This window comes from Leguminivora glycinivorella, chromosome 18, assembly GCF_023078275.1.
Source record: "Leguminivora glycinivorella isolate SPB_JAAS2020 chromosome 18, LegGlyc_1.1, whole genome shotgun sequence".
Lineage (NCBI taxonomy): Eukaryota > Metazoa > Arthropoda > Insecta > Lepidoptera > Tortricidae > Leguminivora > Leguminivora glycinivorella.
In genome coordinates, this window is record NC_062988.1 from 10,935,463 (window position 1) to 10,961,968 (window position 26,506).

Genomic DNA, 26,506 nt, shown 5'->3' on the forward strand with positions numbered 1-26,506 from the left:
ACCCCCAAAGGTGTATCGCCATCTAGCTCACCGTACCTCTTTCTGTATGGTTTTGGGGTACGTTTTTCTTAAACTTTATCTGATTCTATCACATGAAGTTATATAGGTCTTTGGTAATAGTTCTAGTACATTTCTATAATAACAGCCTGGCCACGACATGGCGTGAGCGAGACAAAGCAATGGAACCTACTTGCATTTAATACCTAGACCTTTGTTTATATTTGATACCTTGACTATACCTGTACCTACACTACCTACTCCTAAATTGAGTCTTAATTGCAGCTAAGCTATTGTCATAAAAAACTGCCAACGTTCGGAAACCAGTTTTGTGGTTCTGTAAAAAACTGGCTAATGTCGATATCAACTTCTAGCTGCCCTAAGCACCTGTCTGTCCACAAACAGGTCTACTTTGTAGTAGATGAGAGTTGAATATACACCGTGTTTTTATTGTTTTTCGTTAAATTCGACACGCAGTCAGGTTCATCATCAAAAACCACCCTGTATATCGCTTATCGTTTAATTCGATTTTTTTTCTTTTCATACATAATAAATGGATTAATTAGTGTGAGAGGACTTTAATCATAACATTAATGATTAGTCAATGTCAAGTGTTTGACGGCACATGTTAAAACAAATAACATTAGGAAGTGGTAAGGGATGCCACACACGTGTTCAGTAATTAAATTTATTTTTAATTATTCGATAACCGTAAGAGTTTTTATTTTTAATTGTATTTGACCTAAAGAACCTTCCCTCAAAGAAAAGAGGATCGAGTATTATAGAGAATTACTGTCAAACTAAAAATGTGTAATCACAGTGCATAGACTGCCATCTCTTGACACAGGCTTAAAACTTTTGAACCTCAGTTTTGACAATTTTGGCCCATATTCTTAGCTTGATTTGATATGTTTTAAAATGTCAAATATTAATATTAGCGCCATCTAGCTGAGCGTACCCCAAAGGTGTAATGCCATCTAAGCCGTACCTTTTTCTGTATGATACTGAGGTACGTTTTTTTCTTAGACTTTATCTGTTCTATACGGAGTTATTCTAGTTTAGCTTAGTTCTTTGCCTCAAAAAGTTAACGGAATTCAATAAAAATAAATTTGTCCACAGAACTGAATCTCGGTATAAGGCGCATGCACGAGTCGCTAGTAGCGCTGGCGGGCAGATTGCAGGCCGTTCACACGCAAGTCGAGGCCTCTATGAGCAGTACCCTCAACCTGAGGAAATACGTGCTCAAAGACTCCACCGACGTGTTCGGCTCCGTGTCGGGTGAGTGACGGAGACGGCACTAGTGCCTCGCTCTCTTTATAATATATGTACTTATCACAGACAAGGCTAACCTAGAGGTTATTTTGTCTGTGGCACTTATAAACCAGATATTCGCCCCGGGCCACGAAATGTACGTCATTTGATTTCTGTGTTTGCTTTAATATGTTATCTTTGTAGTGCAATAATATTTTTCTATATTCATAATATTTGTCGACTGTAATCTGTCAATTAGGGCACCACAGACTAAACTATAAGTGCTAACTTTTCAGTGTTGGATACTCTATGGCAGTTCCGACTCAATTATAATAAGCTCATTATAGTTGACTTTAGTTAACTATAATAATTTCAAAATAGAACTTCATACAATTTCTATACTAATTTGCGATACCTGGCAAATTTTCCTGCATCTGAAACACTTTTTTATCTGTCGCGTTATCGGCCAATCAGAGACGGTTATTACAAACAATTGGTTGCTAGGTAATTCGATGTTGATACAACGGTGAACGACTCTATTAACATTAATTTTAACTTGCATGAATGATGATATTTCCGTCCATTGATGATGAAGATGATGACTCGTAGAAAAAAGTATTGTATACAATAGTGATATAATTAAGCTTTTTCACTCTCGTACCGTACTATTAGGCCACTCAGCAAGCTTCGTGGCCTAAACATGGTCCTCGACTGAAAAGCTTTGTATTATATCACGATTATATAATAGTATTTTATGCAATAGGCGTTTAAAGGAGGTCAAAAAAGACGAGTGGCGTTGGGTAACAATTTGAGGCGAAGCCGAAAATTGTTATTGAACGCCACGAGTATTTTTGACTCAGTTAAACACCGTTGCATACAATACTTTTTCTACGACCATGCACTTAGTTTTTAATAGTTTTCTTGAATAACTTTCGTGAAATTCACACTGTTTCCTCTATTTTGACTCAAAGGTTTGCACTGTCAGCTCGGCTGCCCAAAGCCTTCCCGCGCACGCCCGCAGTGTCGTTATAAGGCGTTGCCATGGTTACAGAGCCAAACAATGCATTTTAAGTTTTTTTTCGATACTGCGCGCATGCGCGGAAAGCCGGCGGACGCTGGCTTTGAGGAATAGACCTTTATGTAGGGTTTTAAAGATCTGTGCACGACCCTGTAAATGACGAATAACAGTTCAGGAGTAGAAAAAATACTATTTATCCAGTCCAGTCGACCTGTCATATCTCACTCATACAAGCATGGCACGCGATCACCTACACTAGCTTAGACAGTGTGCGCAGGAACCATTGAGAGAAATAGGTAAGGGGAACTCCATACATCAGTAAATGCAAGTTATTTGTAGTGACATCTAAGCGTCATTCACGCGTCAATCACGTTGTCAAATAGCTTAAATTATCAGTACTACTACTCGACACTAGCTGCCAACAGTGTTGCGTCTGCCAAAATGTAATATTAAAACAGCTTACAACTTGTATTACAAACAGAAGGAATTGAAAACAGAGTACTGATTAGTACTATTGTAATATTAGCTACAAATTGTTGAGCATTAGACTTTTTGTTCGTCGCGACATCTTAGGACAAGTAGCAGTACTGATAATTTACGCTAGTTGTCGCGTGAATGACGCTAGAAGTCACTACAAATAACTTGCATTTACTGATGTATGGAGTCCCTTACTTATTCCTCTATGGTAGGAACGCGCCTCTTTCATAATATGTATATGTGGTCGCCATTGTCAGAGATGCATGGTCATACAGCATCACTTAGAGCCGGTTGCATCAGACCGTCTGTCACCGTTAAAGCGATCGTTAAATTTTATCGTATGGGAAGTTCCATAGACGTCTGCTGCATGACGATGATGTGTGTCAAATGTGGTTGATGCAACTGGCCCTTCATATTTTTCTTTTATTTCAGCCAGTAACAGCCTAGACCAGATCCTGCGCGACGCTGAAGGCACGAGAAAGAAGACCAAGTCAGGATTGAACGACAGCCTAGGTCGCGCCGTGCTTTCGGACCCTAGAGCCGCTTTAGGTATTTATATCATAATAGGCTAGTTTCCTACTAGTCAAATCAGCTTCTTTTTATGAACTGTCAAAACGATTTGCTAATATGGAAATACTGAGGGAGTGACGTGACGGTCAATTCATTTACTTTATTTCTTTACATACATACATACATACAATCACGCCTGTTTCCCAGAGGGGTAGGCAGAGATCACGGATTTCCATTTACTACGATCCTGACAAACCACTTTCGCTTCACACACTTTCATAACGTTTCTCATACACACGCTCGTCGGTTTCGAGTACTTCTGACCTGGCCTTTTTGCAATATTTCCTGTTTAATTTATTCATGGATAGTTGTTTGCAAGATCTGAAAGAGGTTGTGGGTTGAGAATGGAAGGGTTACTGGTCAAATGTCTCCTATATGCCGATGACCTAGTATTACTTGCGTCGTCTGGCCGAGGAGTTACAACTGATGGTAACAAGAGTGCATGCATCCTTCGAGAGGAAAGGAATGAGAAGGAATATCAGTAAGACGAAAGTAATGGTATTTGAAAGAGATGAGATTATGACAGATTGCGAAATTGAGATCGATAATGAAAGTTTGGAACAAGTGAAAGAGTTTGTGGATTTGGGAACGTTGTTTACAAGGGACGGTAAACATGGAAAAGATATTGAAAGGAGAGTGAATGCTGGGAATAGAGTGAATGGAGCACTAAACGCTTTTATGGGCAGCCAGAAAGTGTCGCAAAAAGCACGTCTGGCAGTGCATAGAGGAGTTTTGGTGCCTACACTGGCACCCTGTATGGCAGTGAAAGTTGGGTGTAGGAGAAAAGACTTCAAAGTCAAGTGAATGCCGTGGAAATGAGAGCGTTAAGAAGCTGGCTGATTGTAAAGTTGAGTGATAGGATCCAAAATAGCCTGATAAGAGAGAAGTGTGGAGTGGATGTAGATGTGGTGACAAAGATTGAGATGGGTATGTTAAGGTGGTTTGGGCATGTAGAGAGGATGGATGAGAGGAGATTGACGAAGAAAGTATATGAAAAAGGAGTAGAAGGGTCAGTTGGTAGTGGAAGACCTAGGCGAACTTTTCTTGATCAAATCGGGGGGGGGGGGGATATTTATTTCTTTCTCTTTGACTTATTAAATAGAAATTATGTTTAAAAATAACTACTGTCCATTATTTTCTCCTAATTATGTGGTGCTTTATTTCGTGCACTGTATACAAATATTTTATGTTAAGTATAGGAAACTAGCCTATTGTTGTTCTTATACTTAACTAGGGAACAAACATAACTTGTGACGAAGTGTACAGATTATGATATTCAGGGGTTGTGGGGTGAACGGCAGATCTTTTCAGCCTGGCAAAATCAGGTTTCTTCAGAATCTGGGACTCTTACTACAAGGATCAGAATCACATTGCGGTTTAACAGATTATGCATACAAAACAGTCTTCTATTGATCCAGACGCTTTAGCACAGCTTGCTCTCTCGTCCGCGAGTCCATACTAATAGCCAAAGAGGATGGAGTATTAAAGAGAGTTACTGTCAAAGTAAAATCTGTAATCACAGTGCATAGACTGCCATCTCTCGACACAAGCTTGAAACTTTGACATGTGTTAAAATGTCAAATATAAATATTAGCGCCATCTAACCGAGCGTTCCCCAAAGGTGTAACGCCATCTAGGCCACCGTACCTTTTTCTCTAGGGCTTTGAGGTACGTTTTTTTCTTAGACTTTATCCGTCTATACGGAGTTACATATGTCTTTGCTAATTGCCTTTTTTAGAATTCATATATAGGCTACTAGACTCATATCTAATTTGGCACAATAAATGATTGTCTTCTGTAATATTTGACATAAGAAACCAATATTTAATGATTTTGTGTGTTAAATTTGTACGATGACTACGTATTTTTAATTTAAAAATGTGAGTAATTTTTTTATTTCGGCCACCGAATACGCTGTCGGCCGTGTAGTGACGTCATAGAATTCATGTCAGATTAATGACTCACATAATGACCTTTATGCCTCGTACTTAAAGTGTCAGAAAGTGTTGGTTTCGCACTGAATGACTTCATTCACAGAAAATCTATAGATGACATGGCTGATGTTGTTTTTGTCTTATTACGTAAAAGTATTCTTTAAAAATATTTTTTGCGGTTTATAAGTCATAATAAAATATAGTGATTTATTTTTCGGTTAATTGGACAGTAAGTAATAATGTAAGACAAATGTATATTGTAATGTTCACATGTGCAGGTGCCTCTGTGGCCTATTTGCTGAATTAATGGTTTGAGATTGAAGTCGCGCTTGATGTAGGTACTAAACCGCCTGGCCTATATGAACAATCAACACTGTTTATATCCTTGTTCCAGGTAGCATAGCTCAACTGGCCGGACCCACGCCGTTCAGTTACCTGGGCAACTCTTTTCGCCATTCCCTGGTGACAATAGTGGTGAGTTCTATTGTAATTATACCTGAATTACCTGACTACCTGTGTAGCACCTACCATAAAGACGCACCTTTACTTCACTATAAACATTTTTGAATCGAATCGGTTTATGACAATTATAACGGTTTTTTCCATTTTTCACAAGGTTGCGTTCGGCGCTCGAGGTCACAAACTTGGACTGTTCATATAATATGTTTATAGTTTATATAATACTAGCTTTGCCGGCGGCTTCGCTCTCGATAGAAAGAGACAAAAAGTAGCCTATGTCACTCTCCATCCCTTCAACTATCTCCACTTTAAAAATCACGGCAAATCGTCGCTCCGTTTTTCCGTGAAAGACGGACAAACAAACAGACACACACACTTGTGTCGCTTAACTTCAAAACTGGGTAAATCCATTCTGCTATAAGGTTGATTATCTTTCGGGTCAAATTATATTTTTTATATGTTCAACCTTAAGCCAGGTTTAGACGAGCAAGTTCTTGCTGCAATAAATTGAGCAATAACTTGCGTTTTTGTTTACACTACATGCAATTTTTGTAGCACAAGTTACATCTGCAAGCTGACAAGCAAGTTCTTGCTGGAAGATTTTGCAGGACTGTTTATATTAGCAATAACTTGTGGCAACTTTTGTTGCATCAAATCGTTGGTCTGTTTAGACTACCTGCAATTTTTCTGTCGCAAGTCTTTTTAGAAGTTATTAGCAAGATCTTCCTGGCAAGTTCTTGCATACGTGTTTAAACGGGATAAGTATGTTGGCGATTATACCACAAGTATTTACAAATTAAAAATGCCCGCTCATAGTAAAATGCGTGCATCTGCGGCGATAATAATAGTAGTGGGGAAGAAAACACGGAAGAATCGGAAGGGGGTAAAAGATTGGATTTTAAGACGAGATGTTATAGGAATACAACGCAATTTATTAATCGAACTACGATAAGAAGAACCTTCACGGTATAAAAAAATTGTAAAAACTGGCCAAGAGCGTGTCGGGCCACGCTCAGTGTAGGGTTCCGTAGTTTTCCGTATTTTTCTCAGAAACTACTGAACCTATCAAGTTAAAAACAATTTTTGCTGCCTGCTTTTTGCTGCTAGATTAGCTGCAGCAAAGCTGTTTTAGGGTTCCGTAGTCAACTACCCTTATAGTTTCGCCATGTCTGTCTGTCCGTCCGTCCGTCCGTCCGTCCGCGGATAATCTCAGTAACCGTTAGCACCAAATATGTATATCAATCACGCCAACAAAGTGCAAAAATAAAAATGGAAAAAAATGTTTTATTAGGGTACCCCCTACATGTAAAGTGGGGGCTGATATTTTTTCATACCAACCCCAACATGTGATATATTGTTGGATAGGTATTTAAAAATGAATAAGGGTTTACTCAGATAGTTTTTTGATAATATTAATATTTTCGGAAATAATCGCTCCTAAAGGAAAAAAAAGTGCGTCCCCCCTCTAACTTTTGAACCATATGTTTAAAAAATATGAAAAAATTACAAAAGTAGAACTTCATAAAGACTTTCTAGGAAAATTGTTTTGAACTTGATAGGTTCAGTAGTTTTTGAGAAAAATACGGAAAACTATGGAACCCTACACTGAGCGTGGCCCGACACGCTCTTGGCCAGTTTTTTTTCCTAATTTTGTTTCGATAATCTTTACACTTTGTGTCCCATAATTCTCCATGTTGCTCATAGTGCGATATCAATTTGATGACTTTGTCACGGGTCTAAACTTTTCTATCCGACATGTCAGCAAGAAAACTTTATTCCGTCGACAAAATAAACACAGAAGTTATTGCAGGGATATCTAAAATGTGTTTACACGTTGTACTTGCGGCAAGTGTTGCAAGTTGTAAAACTTGCAAGAAGTCAACTTGCAGCGACTGTTTACACATGGACATTACATTGCAAAAGTATTGTTCTGCAAGTTTTATTGCTCGTCTAAACGTGCAAGTTATACAACCTACGATAATTGCAGAAGTTACTTGCCAAGTCTATTTTTTGATGTTTACACGCAGAGCTTGCAGCAAGCTAGCGAAAGTTGAAAAAATACAGAAGTTAGCTGTTTACACGACGCAAGTCACTCGTGGAAGTCAACTTCTGCAAATTTAATTGCTCGTCTAAACCTGGCTTTAAAGCAGAATGGATTTACCCAAGTTTGAAGTTAAGCGACACACTTTCCCATTTAATAATATTAGTATGGATACATATGTTGCTAGTTCGGCATTTTTTACGCTACACGGTAAAAAAAAACAGTAAGTTAAATTCTCAAGGTTGATTTTACACTGAGAGAAAAAACAACCAGTTTTCATGTTCATTCAACAAGTTTTTTGGTTAAAATAGCGCCTACGTGCTCTTTGGTTCAAACAACAAGTTGGATTTAGTTAAGTGTAACTAGTAGACTCAACAAGTTACTTGTCATTTTAATTTAACGTGAAATCTAATTTGTTGATTCTATAAGTTACTTATGTTGTTTTTACATGATACTGTATCATGTTGTTTCTACGTTAAGTGTAACTTGTAGATTCAACAAGCTACTTATCATGTTGTTTCTACGTTAAGTGTAACTAGTAGATTCAACAAGCTACTTATCATGTTGTTTTTACATGATACTGTATCATGTTGTTTCTACGATAAGTGTAACTTGTAGATTTAACAAGCTACTTACCATGTTGGTTAGTTTAGCTTGTTGAATCTATAATAAGCTTGTTGTTTTATCATGTTGTAGTTACAGTACGTGCTTGTTCTATCAACAGTCAACTTGTTGAATTCGCATTATTGCTTTGTTCTATTTACAGTCAACTTGTAATTTTATCATATTATTGTTACATTAATGCATGCTGCATTCGCATTATGATTGTTGTACAATCAAAATGCGAATGCAGCATGCATGTAATGTAACAATCTAAATATATAAAAGAAGAAGCTGACTGACTGACTGACATATCAACGCACAGCCGAAACCGCTGGTCCTAGAGATCTCAAATTTGGCACGTAGGTTCCTTATATAGTGTAGAGGAGCACTAAGAAAGGATTTTCCAAAATTCACCTCCTAAGGGGGTCAAATGGGGGTTCAAAGTTTGTATGGGGAAACAAGATTAGTTTGACTATTTTATTCGAAACTTCACAGGAAGATTCCTTAAGACATATGACTGAATACGTGTTTCAGGTTTTTTGAAAATTTAACCCCTAAAAGGGTGAAAATGGGGGTGATAAAGTCAAAAAATCAATATGGGTATCGTTTTTATGGTTTATCGGAATCGCTGATCACGATAAATACAACGTTTTTAAAATCTAACGAGGCGGAAGTGAAATACCTTCTCCCCTGTTGTGGTGCAATGGGGTTTAAATATCAAAAAAATATATAAAAGAAAATATTGACTGACTGACTGACATATCAACGCACAGCCGAAACCCCTGGTCCTAGAGATGTCAAATTTGGCACGTAGGTTCCTTATATAGTGTAGAGGAGCACTAAGAAAGGATTTTTCAAAATTCGCCTCCTAAGGGGTTAAATGGGGGTTCAAAGTTTGTATGGGGAAACAATGTTAGTTTCACTGGTTTATTCGAAACTTCACAAGAGGGATCCTAAAAACATATGACTAAAGACGTGTTTCAGGTTTTTTGAAAATTTAACCCCTAAAAGGGTGAAAAGGTGGTGGTAAAGTCAAAAAACTAATATGGGTATCATTTTTAGGGTTTATTGGGTCGCTGATCACGATAAATACAACGTTTTTAAAATCTAACGAGGCGGAAGTGAAATACCTTCTCCCCTGTTGTGGTGCAATGGGGTTTAAATATCAAAAAAATATATAAAAGAAGAAACTGACTGACTGACTGACTGACATATCAACGCACAGCCGAAACTGCTGGTCCTAGAGATTTCAAATTTGGCACATATGTTCCTCATATAGTGTAGAGGAGCATTAAGAAAGGATTTTTCAAAATTCCTCTCCTAAGGGGTGAAATGGGGGTTCAAATTTTGTATGTGGAAACAAGATTAGTTTGATTATTTTATTCGAAACTTCACAGGAAGATTCCCAAAGACATAGACTAAATACATGTTTCAGGATTATTGAAAGTTTAATCCCTAAAAGGGTGAAAAGGGGGTGATAAAGTCAAAAAACAATATGGGTATCGTTTTTATGATTAATCGGGTCGCTGATCACGATAAATACAACGCTTTTAAAATCTAACGAGGCGGAAGTGAAATACCTTCTCCCCTGTTGTAGTGCAATGGGGTTTAAATATCAAAAAATATATAAAAGAAGAAACTGACTGACTGACTAACTGACATATCAACACACAGCCGAAACCGCTGGTCCTAGAGATTTCAAATTTGGCACATAGGTTCCTTATATGGCGTAGAGGAGCACTAAGAAAGGATTTTTCAAAATTCTCCTCTTAAAAGGGTGAAATGGGGGTTCAAAGTTTGTATCAGGAAACAAGTTTAGTTTGACTATTTTATTCGAAACTTCACAGGAGGATTCCTAAAGACATGTTTCAGGTTTTTTGAAAATTTGACCCCTAAAGGGGTGCAAAGGGGGTAAAGTCAAAAACACAATATGGGTATCGTTTTTATGGTTTATCGGGTCGCTGATCACGATAAATATTTAAAATCGAATGAGGTGGAAAAGAAATTTTCTCCCCTGTTGTTGTGCAATGGGGTTAAAATATCCAAAATAGCCATCATAGGTTTAGTTTTTATCTTTACTTCTGGTTCAAGAGATTTCAAATTGACACGGAAGTTCCTTAGAGGAGCACTAAGAAAGGATTTTTCAAAGTTCACCTCCTAGCATGATAATTTGACAGGGGCAAGGACAGGGACAGGGACAGGGACACGGTCAGGGACAGGAACGGGATAGGGTTAGGGTTAGGGATAGGGAAGGGATAGGGGTAGGGGGTAGGGGGTAGGGGGTAGGGGTAGGGGTAGGGGTAGGGAAGGGGTAGGGGTAGGGGTAGGGATAGGGATAGGGATAGGGATAGGGATAGGGATAGGGATAGGGATAGGGATGCGGATGCGGATGCGGATAGGGATAGGGATAGGGGACGGGGATAGGGATAGGGGAGGGACAGGGGCAGGGACGGGACGGGACGGGGACGGGGACGGGGACAAGGATAGAGATAGGGACGGGGATAAGAATAGGGATTGGGGTCGGAATAATCGGTCGGCAATCGATATCTAGGCAGTGTAAAATGCAGGTGGCTCAGTGGGAAGGGATTAGTAAGTATGCATCGGCGAGTATCCTGCATCCGTAATAACTATTACATTCAATGTGCTGTAAGAAGATCGTTGTTTGTTTGCCTTTTATATGTTTACGTTTGCAATAAGTATAAGCAAAATGGAAAAAATTGTAAGCGATAATGCAAGGAAGTACTTTTTACCCTACCGACCATAGCGTCGAGATACTGGCTATGTGGGTTGTATGAAGTTTCCCCAGTATAAATATTTATATAGGTAAAATACATACATATTCGTACCTACTACCTACGCTGTGGTCGCTGTGTAACAATTCTACAATCATTGCAAGAATTTCTTTTAAAACAATAGTAATATGTGTAAGGTACAGTCAGCCAAAAAGTGGTTTACCACTTTTTGATCAATAGAGTCGAAAAGTGGGAAACCACTTTCATGGCTGACCGTACAGCAAATAGATCAGTTACAATGGCCCCCCCAGTCGAGAATTGCCCCGCTTTACCTTAATCGAAATAATCGCGGACAGATGTACCTACAAAGAAACCTACGGATCCAAATGAAAATCTTATTTTTGTAAACTTTTCAATAAGAATACTTTTATTACGCGGGCGAAGCCGCGGGTAAAAGCTAGTAATATGATAAAGTTACAAGTTGACTGTAAATAAGTACACACAAAAAAGAAAACACAGAAAAGATAGAACAAACACAAACTTATCTGACAATAAATACGCGGTGAATAAATATGAAAAATAAAACAAACATTTAAGGTTTCATCTATTAATCAACTTTACTGGACATGGACAAAATTAAATTAACCTAATTACTTATTTGCCGTATATTATGCGCACGTGCCGTATATTATAGAACGCACTTTACATAGAAGCACTTCAGCTTTTTCGGACTCCTTTTGTTCCGGGCATCTTGTGCGGTGATTGCTGCACTCCATACATGGCGCGCGACGGCGTATGTCTAGGTGCCGAACCAGCGCCGTGCCACCATACGGCTATGTCGATGAACGCCCCCAGCACTTCCGCGTCGTGTGACTTCCCGTTGAACCCCGCGGTGCACTTGGAGAAGTTGCCTCCGGTCGCCGCTTACGAGAGGAACATCTCGCTGTTTACAGTGCTGACGTCTACCACCAGACGTTGGAGGCAGCGGCTCCTCCATCTTGTCATTTTCGTCGAGTCCGCTTGTTTCTTCCGGATTCCTATCAGAGTAGATATTCCAGCGCGGCACTAACACTCGCGACGAAACCGTATGTGTTATCATTACAAACGTTTATTTCTATTCTTCTATTCTATTTATTATAATACTTATTTGGTATTAAAAAACAAATAAAATGAGGAACGTCGCGAAAGATGAATTCGTATACTAGCTTGTAGTACAGCGGCAAGCAGACTGTCATGGCGTCACCCCACCGAGCGCGAGCGATTCGTGTGTGCGCCATCTTGCGACGACGTCGAAAAGTCGAGAAGCGTCGTCACGTGACGGTATCATGTAGAATCAACTAGCTTATGCTTAGCTTATTCTGTCTACATGATTGTCTGTTTATTTTAACAACCTGTAGTAATATTGTTTTAACGTAGCATTCAACAAGTTAGGTAATGTAGTTTCAGCAAGACGTACTGTTTGTTTTAACAAGCTGTAATATTGTTTTCCCCTCACTAGCTCAGAAACACGTGTTTTATCCTTTAATACCAGAGGGTAAAAGCGCATTTTATCCACTAGTGGGTAAAGTAATTTGACCTTGAATAAAGTCAAATTAACTGCTTTAAAATTGATAAAAGTAGGTGAATCTAGTAATAAAGATGATTTACCACCTGTGGAACTACTGGAAGCAGTGATAAATGCATTTTTTGCGTTGTAGTTTCCTCGCTATAGTGAGGGGAAAAGTTTTGTGTTACACTCGGGTGCAAATGTATTTTACTTCTCGTGTGCTAAAAAATTCGCAAGTTCAGGATTCTATTCTCGAACCACTCGCTTCGCTCGTGGTTCAACTATAGAATCCTTTCACTTGCTCGTTTTTCAATTTCACACTCGGCGTTAAAATACAACTTTGCCCCCTTGTATAACAAATAACTATTTAACAAGGTAGCATTTAACAAGCTAGGTAATGTAGTTTCAACAAGATGTACTGTTTGTTTTAACAAGCTGTAATATTGTTTTAACAAGCTAGCATAACAAGTTAGGTAATGTAGTTTCAACAAGATGTACTGTTTGTTTTAACAAGCTAGCATTCAATAAGTTAGGTAATGTAGTTTCAACAAGATGTACTGTTTGTTTTAACAAGCTGTAATATTGTTTTAACAAGCTAGCATTCAACAAGTTAGGTAATGTAGTTTCAACAAGATGTACTGTTTGTTTTAACAAGCTGTAATATTGTTTTAACAAGCTAGCATTCAACAAGTTAGGTAATGTAGTTTCAACAAGATGTACTGTTTGTTTTAACAAGCTGTCATATTGTTTTAACAAGGTAGCATTCAACAAGTAAGGCAATGTAATTTCAACAACAAATACTGTTGAAATAACCAAACAATATTGTTAATTTAACATGACACCAGGTTGTAATTTTTACAAGTTTATGTTTTATTTGAATTAACAAGTCGATTTTGTAAAAGTAACATGACACATATTGTTTTAAACGTATGTTTGGCTGATTCAACCAGATATCTTTTAACAAGTTTGACCTTGTTGTTCTTACAAATTCGACTTGTATCATCAATATTGTGATTTATTCCATTTACTAAATTACTTTTGTTTCAAACAGATAAACCCGCAACAAGTCGAACTTGTTAAATTCACAATGCGAATTTCTCTCAGTATAGTGTGTGATAAAAAATAATAGGGTTTAAAATTATCATTGTCTGCCCATTTCCGCCAACCGTAGCTTGAAAAAATAAGGCAGGCAAGAGAGACGAGAAGAGTAGAAATTTAAAAAGTGGCAGCATTGTAGTGTTATCCCATTTTCTCACACATATTGATTTGAAAGGGATGACACTACAATATCTACACTTTACAATGTCTATACTTCATAAGAGGGCATTCAACGAAAACGTCGTAATAATGTAAAATTGATAGTTTTAGTCGGCAAAATGCTACACTTTCCGTCATCTAAAAGACTCATTAAGTTCAGGATTCGATTAGGACATCTTCTTAACTTACATGTTGTGAGACTGGATTTTTAAAAACTAACTCACTTAATAAATTATGATTTTTTTTTCTGGTGCATGTTTAGGAAAACCCGCGAAAAGTGCTGACTTAGTCCGTCTAATTTGTAAAATTTGGATAGTTTTGAATGCTTCAAGTGGTAAATTTGTATTATGTATATCCTGTACTACAATCATCTGAGACTACTTCTTTGTTATAAGGCTTTAGAATAGAGTAAATGAGGATATGATGAATCCAATTTGTTTCAGAAATCACCTCAGAATAAGTGTCAATTTCTTCGAAAACTTACGTGTTTTTGAAGTAGTTTTAATATAAAAATAATCTGCAACGCTTACTCAAACAGATTTTATGCAAAAGTTTTCTATTAATTGCAATTTAATATTTTTGATGATTTTTTAAAAATGCCTCCTTATTACCGGTTACGCGCGCTTGCGATGTCAGTACCGCGGCAGAGCTTGTAGAGGCAGGACGTATGTTAGTCCGATCGCGAAGTTATTTTGTCATTGTGTGCGGCACCCGCCGTGTCCAAAACCGCACTTGTGTGCGTGTTTGGCTGTACTGTTGCATGTATACTGCGGCCGAAAACTTTGATCCTTGGGTTGACGACTTTGGTAACTAACTAATTAACTTGACTAATATTTTTAGTAAGTATTATTTATTATTGAATATCATTTGAGGTTACTGACTCGTCTCAACAAAATCTTTGACAGTAGATGGTACTCAGGATCTGATGATGAAGTCAGATGGTAGTCATGAGTTCTCATCAACCAGGTCTTGAAACCATTTCGTGTTTGGGCTCGTTTGATTCGCCTCAACAAGATCTTTGACAAGAGGTGATGGTACCCAGGATCTGATGATGAAGCCGGAAGGTAGTCATGAGTTCGCATCAACCAGGTCTTGAAACCATTTCGTGTTTGGGCTCGTTTGATTTGCCTCAACAAGATCTTTGACAAGAGGTGATGGTACCCAGGATCTGATGATGAAGCCGGAAGGTAGTCATGAGTTCTCATCAACCAGGTCTTGAAACCATTTCGTGTTTGGGCTCGTTTGGTTCGTCTCAACAAGATCTTTGACAAGAGATGGTACCCAGGATCTGATGATGAAGCTGGAAGGTAGTCAAGAGAATTCATCAACCAGGTCTTGAAACCACTCCGTGTTTGGGCTCGTTTGGTTCATCTCAACAAGATCTTTGACAAGAGATGGTACCCAGGATCTGATGGTGAAGCCGGAAGGTAGTCAAGAGTATTCAACAACCAGGTCTTGAAACTCTTCTGTGTTTGGGCTCGTTTGATTCGTCTCAACAAGATCTTTGACAAGAGATGGTACCCAGGATCTGATGATGAAGCTGGAAGGTAGTCAAGAGTATTCCACGACCAGGTCTTGAAACCACTTCGTGTTTGGGTTCGTTTGATTCGTCTCAACAAGATCTTTGACAAGAGATGGTAATCACTCTTTTATACTCTGGCGCATCCACTGTCTCAGTGTGTCAACAGTCAACTAAAGCAGGTAGGCGTAGCGTAGAGTTGTATTTCCTTACAAAAAAACCAATACATAGATGTGGACCTTCCTGTGCTCCATGCAATTAAAACAACATAATATTTAAAAACCGGCCGAGAGCGTGTCGGGTCACGCTCAGTGCCTACACTGAGCGTGGCCCGACACGCTCTCGGCCGGTTTTTAAAGCCGCGTTGGTAAATAGCCGCTCGGCTCTTCCGTAGTTTTCCATATTTTTCAAAAACTATAGAACCTATCAAGTTCAAAACAGTTTTCCTAGAAAGTTTATAAAGTTCTACTTTTGTGATTTTTAAATATTTTTAATATATGGTTAAAAAGTTAGAGGGGGGGGGGGGACACTTTTTTTTTCTTTAGGAGCGATTATTCGCGAAAATATTAATATTATCAAAAAACGATTTCAGTAATTCATTTTTAAATACCTATCCAACAATAAATCATACGTTAGGGTTGAAATGAAAAAAAAATCACTCCTTACTTTACGTGTAGGGGGGGGGTACCCTAATAAAACATTTTTTCCGCTTTTTATTTTTGCACTCTGTCGGCGTGACTGATATACATATTGGTACCAAATTTCAGCTCTCTAGTTCTAACGGTCACTGAGATTATCCGCGGACGGACGGACGGACGGAGGGACAGACAGACAGACATGGCGAAACTATAAGGGTTCCTAGTTGACTACGAAACCCTAAAAACACATTTTAAATATTAAACTTATATTGACCGGGATATAGACCGTGAATATAAGTCTAATGAAAATAACCGTGAATCATTCAAAACTCTTACATTTTAAATATAAAAAAAAACTACTTAAAATTAAAGAAAACCGATCTTAGTTCCATTATATACAGAGTGGGGCCTGTAACAAAGGCAATCAACATTTATTCAGTGACTTTTAAAAATTATGAAGTCTTTAAATTTTTAATTTTTCATACAAAATAAATATTAGCTTCAATGTACGCCATTATTGTTGTCATTGACGTTGTCTGTCACACTTTAGACTTAACAGAATTCGCAATACATTACCTCTTAGAAAAAACTTTCAAGGGTGATAAAAATCAAAATACAAGTTATTTTTAAAAGTCGCGGAACAAATGTTGATCAGTATAAGTGCGTTTTCACATTATCCGATCCGATATCGGATGTCGGACCGATATCCCATACATTACAGGCGCCATCTTGGATTTTTTCTATTGAAATGCTTCCGACATCCGATATCGGATCGGATAGTGTGAAAACGGCTTAAGGAGAATAGCCTAGAGTTCAATTCTTCGCCTTTGTTACAGGCCCCACTCTGTATATGTACCTAGAAAACATCATCATCTTCCTTGCGTTATCCCGGCATTTGCCACGGCTCATGGGAGCCTGCGGTCCACTTTGACAACTAATCCCAAGATTTGGCGTAGGCACTAGTTTTTACGAAAGCGACTGCCATCTGACCTTTCAACCCAAAGGGTAAACTAGACCTTATTGGAATAAGTCCGGTTTCCTCACGATGTTTTCCTTCACCGAAAAGAACCTAGAAAACATATCATATACAAAATAAAATAAAACTAAGAAAACGGATTATATTCATTATACGCGATATAATCTGATTCCATAAATTTATTTCATGAGTAACTATCGCGGTGACAGAAGACAATATTATATACACAATTTATTATATTATAAAAGTTTTTTAATTTATTTCTTCCAAGGCTACACACGTTTTAATAAAAAAAACTGTGATAAGTTTAATAATTAGGTGTGGTTTTTCGGCGGTTCCGGGGCAACCTGCCAAATCCCACACCGGGGCAAACGACGCAACGGAGCCACGCTGTGACGTCATCGCCCAAATCAATTGTTTAATATTATTTTTAATTTTGTTTTCTTTATTTTCTGTGTTTTTTGTTATCTAAGTTTCGTGACGCATTGGTTTTACTGTAAGGTCATGTAAACATGTTTTTACTAATAAATAAATAAATAAATAAATAAATAATTAAACTAAAAGGTCAAGTATTTATGCACGAAATCATGTATGCAAATATGTAATATATATGGTGGTGTTTTTACGCAAGTATCAATAATGGTTAGTCCGCAACGCCACTGACGGCGTGGCGGTACCGACCATGAATGCTATCCCTTTCGCTCTAGCCGCACGTAAGGTTGGTTCGAAGAGGATCGCACGCTATGTCTGTACCGCAGGCTACAATCGTTATGCTTCTGGTTATAGTGTGCGTCTGCACACAGGCGCACGCCAGCGCCGCCGGCGTCGAAATGCGAGCAAGCAGATTTTTTGAAAGCGCTCATAATGTTTACTCTTTTTGGTCAGACTGTACGTAAATTATGTCAATATTAAAAATCATATCTCATTATTTTTGTCTAAGATCACAAAAAAAACACAATGTACAGTCCCCGAGGAGACCCCTGCCATTGAAATTTGTATGCAGTGGGGTCTACTTTTCTCTGCAGCTGACTGTACATACAACAAAAAAAAATTTAACGAGGTTATTACAAGTCATAACACCTCGTGAAAGCGCAGTTATTTTTTCGCTGTTCTCACAGGTCCCACCGTCAATAAACGTCAAGTTTAATTTATACACGGTGTTTCCGGTATCACTCAAAACCTCAGACACCCCAACTGATTTTTATTTTTTAAACTCATCTAGAGTATTCATCTTTTAATCTGATCGTTACTTTTTTTTAAATTGAATTTTTAATTTTCTGTACAGCTCTACTCGACTTTTAGCTCTACACTCAATAAAATAATTGCTAACTACCATAAGACTATTTATTTGTGTACGTTACTGCAACGACATAAGGTTTACCAATAGACAGCTAAGATGTCACTGTAAAACACTTTAAAGCTTTGTCACAGTAAACTTCAAATTGGACAGGTAATCGCAGTAAGAAAATAAACTCAATATTCAAAATGACAAGGTTGTAATTAGGTACGAGTTCAATTTGTTATGACTTATGACTTATGATAAACATTAAGATTAAACTGACAAACAACGTCAAACTAGTAGCGGAAAAAATAATCGTCCAAGTAACCGGCCAGTATTAATACCCCTAAATACAGAAAAAAGGTAAACAACCTCTAGCAATGCGATATACACAATGTTGTATTACGAGTACAATAGAATGGGCACGTAAAAAATAACTAATAATACTAATTTAAATAAAAATATTACCCCATCAAGATATAGCTCAATCGATTCTACTCTCGATTCTGAACAAACTGTTTTCAGGTTTTTAGTGTTAAGTGAAACACGGTGTAGAGGTTTCGCTCGTAACATGAAAACAGGTACTAGGCTGACTTCACAATCACTTACACTTCGTAAGCGTTTTACGAAACGCTCTCTCTCTATCTCTATCGCTCTTCTGTAATGGCACTAATGGCGCGACAAAGTCAGACTTTCGATCACCAGGCCACGTACCGTCAACGACGTCTTCGGCTATGCCGGCGGGTCATAAAATAACTTAAGACGATACGGTAGGGGTCAATTCTCCATACAAACGCTCTCGACTATTTCCTCCCTGGTTTTTGAAGATAGAGCAATGATTTTTTTCAACACAGATTGTTATTATTTTTATCTGTGTCGGACCGTTTTGATTTTTTTGATATTCTGCTTTTTAAAAACTAGAGCCAATCAAAAATTTCCAAAAACGGCCTTTTTCATTGTGGCGCAAAAAAAGGTGTGATACTCAAAGATTGGTAACAATTAACCAAAAAAGCTAAACGGTCCGACATAGATTATTTCATTGTTATTCAGATTTTAAAATTTCGTTCCGATTGATTAAGTTTTGAAGGAGGAAACAGTCGAGAGCGGAACCTCGATTTTCAAGATTTTTTGAAATATCTTTTGACTGACTTGTTCTTAATGGACAATTTTTTTTCGATAAATCTAGTTAATAACACTTGTATATTTTATTAGATTTAGGGCAATTAATTAAAAGACACATGGCGATTTATAAGAGTTGAAATATATTATCGCAATATAGTAAGGCAAGGTGTGCTCCTATTAATAGCTACCAAGGGACTAAAGTACAAACGAAGTCCTTAAGATTAGGAACTATGGGCTGTTGTTTTTTATTCAATAGTTTACATTTATGAAAGAGAAAGTATAACAATATACTTGTTAGAGTAAGATAGATTTAGTTTTGTTAATTCCAACACGCCCCCTCAAAAATAAATCTATGATTAAAATCATTATACAAAACAATAACAGCATCACCCGCCTTTTTCTGGGAAACATTATGGCCAACATTTGTTCAAAGGTAAGGGAAACCCAGTAAAACCTTACCAGCCATGTCATCAACTTATTTCTAAAATACAATCCAACTTGTTTGACATTTCCTACCTATATGGTACCATATCTAAGAACATAGAACACATATGCATATGTGATTTAACACACCAGAATCGATTGATCAGATCGATTCAAGTAAATTATAACTATTATAAGTCAAAACATAGTCGTTTAAATACAACACATTTATAACCACATAAAACCACACATAAATATAAATTTCACAGACACTTATAACGTTTAAGTCTTAATATTAACGCTGACATTTTATACGCTTTAATTTATGTCAACAGGTATATGACATGTATTCATATTGTAATGTTTCATAGGTATAACATTCATACAAACTGTACATCATGAACAAATTAAAAATACACAGTTGTTCTACGGTTAGTTGGAAGAGATCCCTTAAAGGGAATAAGCTCGCCTCTGTACATAACCATTAAAATTATTTACTGTACTGTCTGTACTTCACATAATTTATTCTGTGCAATAAAGTGTTTACTCCTACTACTACATTACCACAGTTTCTTACAACTATACATAATGAAACATATTACTTTCACAATAAAACAACCATTCATAAATCATGACATAAAACTTATTAGTTAAATACGTATCAATTATAAATATCTGGGCGACCGAGCTTCGCTCGGTTCTATTTTAATATATCACGTCTTTAGATAAAAAAAAAACTCTTATAAATACAAAAACAAAAAAAAAGACAAAAAACAAAAACTTAATTTCTGGCCGGGATTCGAAACCCTGACACCTACGATCTATCTGCGTACATTAGACCGACCTCGTGCGACTGAGCTACGCGGAATCGATGCGCGCGCGGCGAAATTAAGGACCATATTTTACGTTTACAAATGCGAAAGAAAAACTCATGAAAACTCGAAAATTCGCGTTTTCCGGGATCTAAGGCTACGCTAGATCGATTTTTCACCCCCGAAAACCCCCACAAAACAAATTTCAGCGAAATCGTTAGAGCGGTTTCCGAGATCGTCGGTATATATAAATAAATAAATAAATAAATAAATAAATAAATAAATAAATATACAAGAATTGCTCGTTTAATAGTATAAGATACGTAGTTTCAGCTTTCACTATTGTCAATTAACTATAGTTATATAAACCACAAGCTGTATATTATTTTCATAATCATTCTGTAAGATTGTACTGGAATACATAAGGTTCACATTTCTATACATTACTCATGTACCATTTTCTCTGACAGGTTCATATCATATGTAGATATATTTTAGAACTAACCTGTCTGTGCTTGTACATGCACATTGTATTAACTACCACCAATTATATATGTATAATAGAATTAGAAACAATCTATTTGATCCTTTATCAATGAACTTAAAAGTTCAGCTTTATCAATGCCACTTTGCTGTTTGACAATTACCGAAAACCACTTCATAGAAGTTTGTCACCCCTATAGAGTGTCCACTGTTCGGCTCACTTATGATTTCCTTATCCGTGAGAATCAACTTGACACTCTTTAGCATAACGAAACGTATCGCCTTGTTTACATTAGCTTAAGTTGGCTAAGAACACCACTTTATTTCTACAAAGTCCTTTGTTCTTCAATTGGAACTCTTTGCATTATTTTACTTCACATTCCAAATGCAAAGATTTGTTTAGCTAAGTATAGTTATTTAAAATGCTACAACAATACGAGTATTGCTTTATTTTACTTATTATTGTGTGTTGCTATATTTTAAATACAATTCTTTTAATTTGACTCTTTATTTATGATTAATAGTTCTTAATGTATGTATATCATTTAAAATGAAATTTATTTAATATTATCACTGTCTGTACCTACTAGATAATGGTTAAAATAGAATTAGGTTTTTATATTTATTTATAACCAAGTGTTAGGTATTAGTTTTGCTGTGTTCTGAGAGGAGGTCATATTTAGCTAACCAAATAAAATATAATTGAAAGACTTATAAGACTCTTTCACTTGCAATTTTCGAGTATAAAATTTGTAGGTAAGTATTTAATCATTATAATACGGAACCCATTTTTTAATGAGTATTAGACAAAGTTGTAAATTTTAAAGATAAATAATATTATGCATTGTTGCATTCCCAGTTGGTCTAATAAAAAATAAGAGAGACGGCTACAAGAATTATATACCTTCTATGATGCAACATCGTGCTATTATTTTCTTACTATCTTTGTGTGAATGACTAGATATTAAAAGAAAAGTAGAGTTATGATTTTTATAAACAATGGTACCTATTTATGCAATTTAGGAAGGTATCTACTTATATTATGTGTTCTGGAAATCTTTTTGCTTTGAAAAAAAAACTATATACCTACTAGTGTAACTGCACATGTATTTCACAAAGAAATATAATTTGTTTAATTTTGTTATATTTAACTACAAGTGCAACGAAAAATGGACTTTATATGTTTAGACTAATTTATATATTATTTTTGATCTAAACTATTTAGTTTTTATTTGTTTAATTTTTGTTTTAACTGTTGAGTTTCGATTGATCTATCTACTCTCAACCACCTAAAATTATAATTATAAATATTTAAATTTAAAATTTGTGCTTGGATATTTTATCTCAAAACTTGTATAAAAGCTGTCGGTAAAACAAACCATCCCGCGTCGTTTCCGACGCGACGCAAAGATACCCATCACACATTGGCCGCGTTTCCACGCTGAACCACGATGGACCATCACACAGTGGCCGCGTTTCCACGCTGAACCACGATGGACATGTCAATTATACAAACACACACACAATAGTTTTAATCATAACACAACAAATCCTGAAGACATTTTTCGAATTTCCATTTCCCTCAAACTCATGTGGCCCAAAAACAGACTTTTCGGAAAACTCCGAATGTCTAACGAAATTCCATTTCCCTCAAACTCATGTGGCCCAAAAACAGACTTTTCGGAAAACCCCGAATGTCTAACGAATTTCCATTTCCCTCAAACTCATGTGGCCCAAAAACAGACTTTTCGGAAAACTCCCGAATGTCTAACGAATTTCCATTTCCCTCAAGACCAGATGGCCGATAGTCAGACTTTTCAGAAAAACTGAATGTCCATATGGAATTCATACAGACTCACATGGTCGATAAACAGACTTTTCAGAAACACTCTGAATGTCATTATGGAATTCATACAGACTCACATGGTTGATAATCAGACTCACATGGTCGATAAACAGACTTTTCAGAAACACTCTGAATGTCATTATGGAATTCATACAGACTCACATGGTTGATAATCAGACTCACATGGTCGATAAACAGACTTTTCAGAAACACTCTGAATGTCATTATGGAATTCAATCAATGACATACTGCGCTATCATTTTTTTTTTTTTTTTTTACACCTTTTTCATATGGCTCAAGACATAACTAAATTATGTTTACAAACACAGAACCATATACCTCGAGGATTTTATATGACCACAAAGATGTATTACAATTATTATACCAGTGCTAATTTAATTCAAAAGAACGAGTTTTCAGTCATGAAGTAACACAACAATAAAATGTTATTTCGTTCTTACATCATTAATATCATAAAGGTACTTATATTTAAGCATAATGCCATTTAAGACAACATAAATATGCATACATACTTACATACAGTCACGCCCGTATCCCATAAAGGGGTAGGCAGAGCACATGAAACTGTAAATGTATAAATATGTGCCACTTTAAATACGTATGTCATCATTCTCAGATACTTTCTTTAGACAATCTGACAAATATAAAAAACTGAGCTCCTTTAATAATAAAATAAAAAAAATACTAATTTATGAGATTTCAAGTATCTATCGGGCGCACCAGTGGGCCAATTCAACAAAACATGTGTTTTGCCCTTACAAGTCAAATGAAGCGTCACTATTCACAACACGTCAAAAATGGGACTTCAACAATAATAAAGGAAATAAGATATTTGACGTGCGTATTTTAACTCCACTGTTGTACTTAATGCTTGTATATTTAAATTTTATAGCATTAGATGTTTCGTATTTGTGTAGTGACCCAAAAATAAAGTACAAATACTAATTAATACGTACTTCCTGTTCAAAAGTCACAATTCTATAATATTAATTGTATTGTTAATTAAAGTGACGACAAGTATTCCAAAACATACTCAGGGAATGTAAAAGAATAATAAATATAATTATACCATACGTACCACACCTTACACTTACTGGTGTGTAAGTCAATACCATGATTCCATCATTGGATATACGCTGACAAGTATGTCAGCATAGGAAGGTGCTGTAAATTCAGGTTTGCTGATTACTTTGACTGTCAGGAAACATATGGTAGACGTAGCCCACGTAGCACTCACGTCGATCAATTATATTACAGTTGTCTCTCGTCATTACCATTAGCGCATTAACGTTGAGCGCTGCGTTGCATAGTTAACTCTCTTTCTTGGTCACAAACATATTCCTTACTCCTTCTCAGATAATGGAACAACTTTCATGTCGTTGTAGTTACTGTATCCAATTGCTATTTTAACTCGTACTCTGATAATATGCCCCTTTTTATGGGATAAGAAGCAAACTAGCGGACGGATCAGTAAGCAGTCACTAATGTTAAGTAATTATTGTCACAGACAGATATATCTGTAATATCACAAATGTTGTAAGTGCGTTGCTGGCAGCGAAAAGAGAAATACTCTGTTATTATTGAAGGTTCGAAGCTTTGGTCCTTAAACACGGCAAACGTCAGTTGAGTCAGCATGTATTTTGTTTTAATTTAACAATAGGTATAATATTGCATCCGTTTTTATCAGTTCGCACACGTTCGTTGAAAACTTGATGATGTACTGTTATTTCTCTTCAGATTTTAAACCCGCGGCAATATAATTTTCTTCTCCTAAGTCGGTATATGTTTTCAAATAGTACATCAAATACTGAACAATGGCTGCCTCAGTTTTATTGCTTTTCAAATCCACCATTATTTTAGGTTTACGACTCCTTTTCCATCAAACACCATTAAAAAACGTAGATAGTTTATTAACTATTGAACTTGTAAGTTCCGCATACTCTTCTTATCACCAATTCACCACTGAAGGGTTAATGTTCCATTTAATATTTACACAACATTGTCCACAAATGAATCTCACAACACTATTTACAAAAATCTAATTAAATGTGTCTGGGCCCATAACCTATTAGATTTAGGGCAATTAATTAAAAGACACATGGCGATTTATAAGAGTTGAAATATATTATCGCAATATAGTAAGGCAAGGTGTGCTCCTATTAATAGCTACCAAGGGACTAAAGTACAAACGAAGTCCTTAAGATTAGGAACTATGGGCTGTTGTTTTTTATTCAATAGTTTACATTTATGAAAGAGAAAGTATAACAATATACTTGTTAGAGTAAGATAGATTTAGTTTTGTTAATTCCAACATATTTAACTAAAATTCCCAAGTTGAAAGGGGGCTCCTTTCCATTTTAGCATTTTCGCTACCGTATCCTCTTAAAAACAGGTCTGCCTGCCTAAACAAGGTCGTTAAATAAAAATTCCATAGCTATGAAATACTAATAATATTATTTACGACTTATGAGCCGTAGCGTGGCGAATGCCTGGGTAACGCAAAGAATTAAGTAGGTAATTTATTTGTATAAAATAGTGTACAGTAGGATGGTCAAAAGGTACAATTTCGTTCAACTATTTTGCCTATAAAAGGCGTGCAAATATTATTTAACAAGAAACATAAATATTATAGTATCTAGTAATCCAGCTTTACAGTAGGAAAAATACAAATATTATCAAATTTAATAATTTACCCATACAATTCTTAAGAAGATGGTGATTTTTTTTTAAATAAAGACAATCACTTAAGGTATGCGCTCAAACAAGTTTTCTAGTGAAGGCAGTTTTGTAAGATTATGTTTTGAAATACCATTATCATTAACATTATCTATGGAAATATAGATTTCTTTCCTTCTAATTGAACTCCAATTTTGTATTTTGTACTGCATGTGTAACAAAGAACCAAAATAACGCGAAAGTTAATAGTCTTCCATAGAAAATGACAAAGTCAGACAGCCGTACATAAACTTACAAGGGGTAGGCAGATCACATGAAACCAATCGAGCATCAGCGCCACTCCTAGTAATTAATGGTGACAGGTTGCACCCACCACAGTCGAATCCATATCCCACTGTCAACTTCTACGACACCCACGGGAAGAAAGGGGGCGGTGAAATTCTTAACTCGTCACCACACGGAGCCAAAATAAACACGGACTATAAAATACCTAGCTAATTGTTTCTACCTTATACTCAATATGCAAAATTATGTACAGTCAAGTTCATAAATAAGTGTACATTTCTTCACCTTAATTCGTAGCAATAAGGTGAAAAAATGTACACATGTTTATGTACCCGACTGTACCTACAACCATGTTTATAAAATAGTTTGAAACATGAGACGCAGATAAAAATAAGTATCTGGTTCAAGTGTGAAAACAATGTAGAACCTGATCCGTTTTGTTCTTACCTATGTTCATCTTCCATCTCTATCTTATATTATTCGAGAAAAGAGGACGGGAGTTATCCGAAAGACGTCAGTCATCGTGCGTCTCGCCCGCGCC

At 36.5% G+C, this 26,506-nt stretch overlaps 1 protein-coding gene across 1 annotated transcript in view; it reads left to right on the forward strand.

Moving 5' to 3' along the window:
* The first annotated feature begins 1,205 nt into the window (after nucleotides 1–1,205).
* LOC125236124 overlaps nucleotides 1,206–26,506 on the forward strand; it is a 30,017-nt gene continuing 4,716 nt past the window's right edge. Inside the window, exons 1-3 of the mRNA XM_048142822.1 lie at nucleotides 1,206–1,275; nucleotides 3,176–3,292; nucleotides 5,642–5,721. Coding sequence (XP_047998779.1) covers nucleotides 1,206–1,275; nucleotides 3,176–3,292; nucleotides 5,642–5,721 — 267 coding nt within the window. The remainder of the gene's footprint in view (nucleotides 1,276–3,175; nucleotides 3,293–5,641; nucleotides 5,722–26,506) is intronic.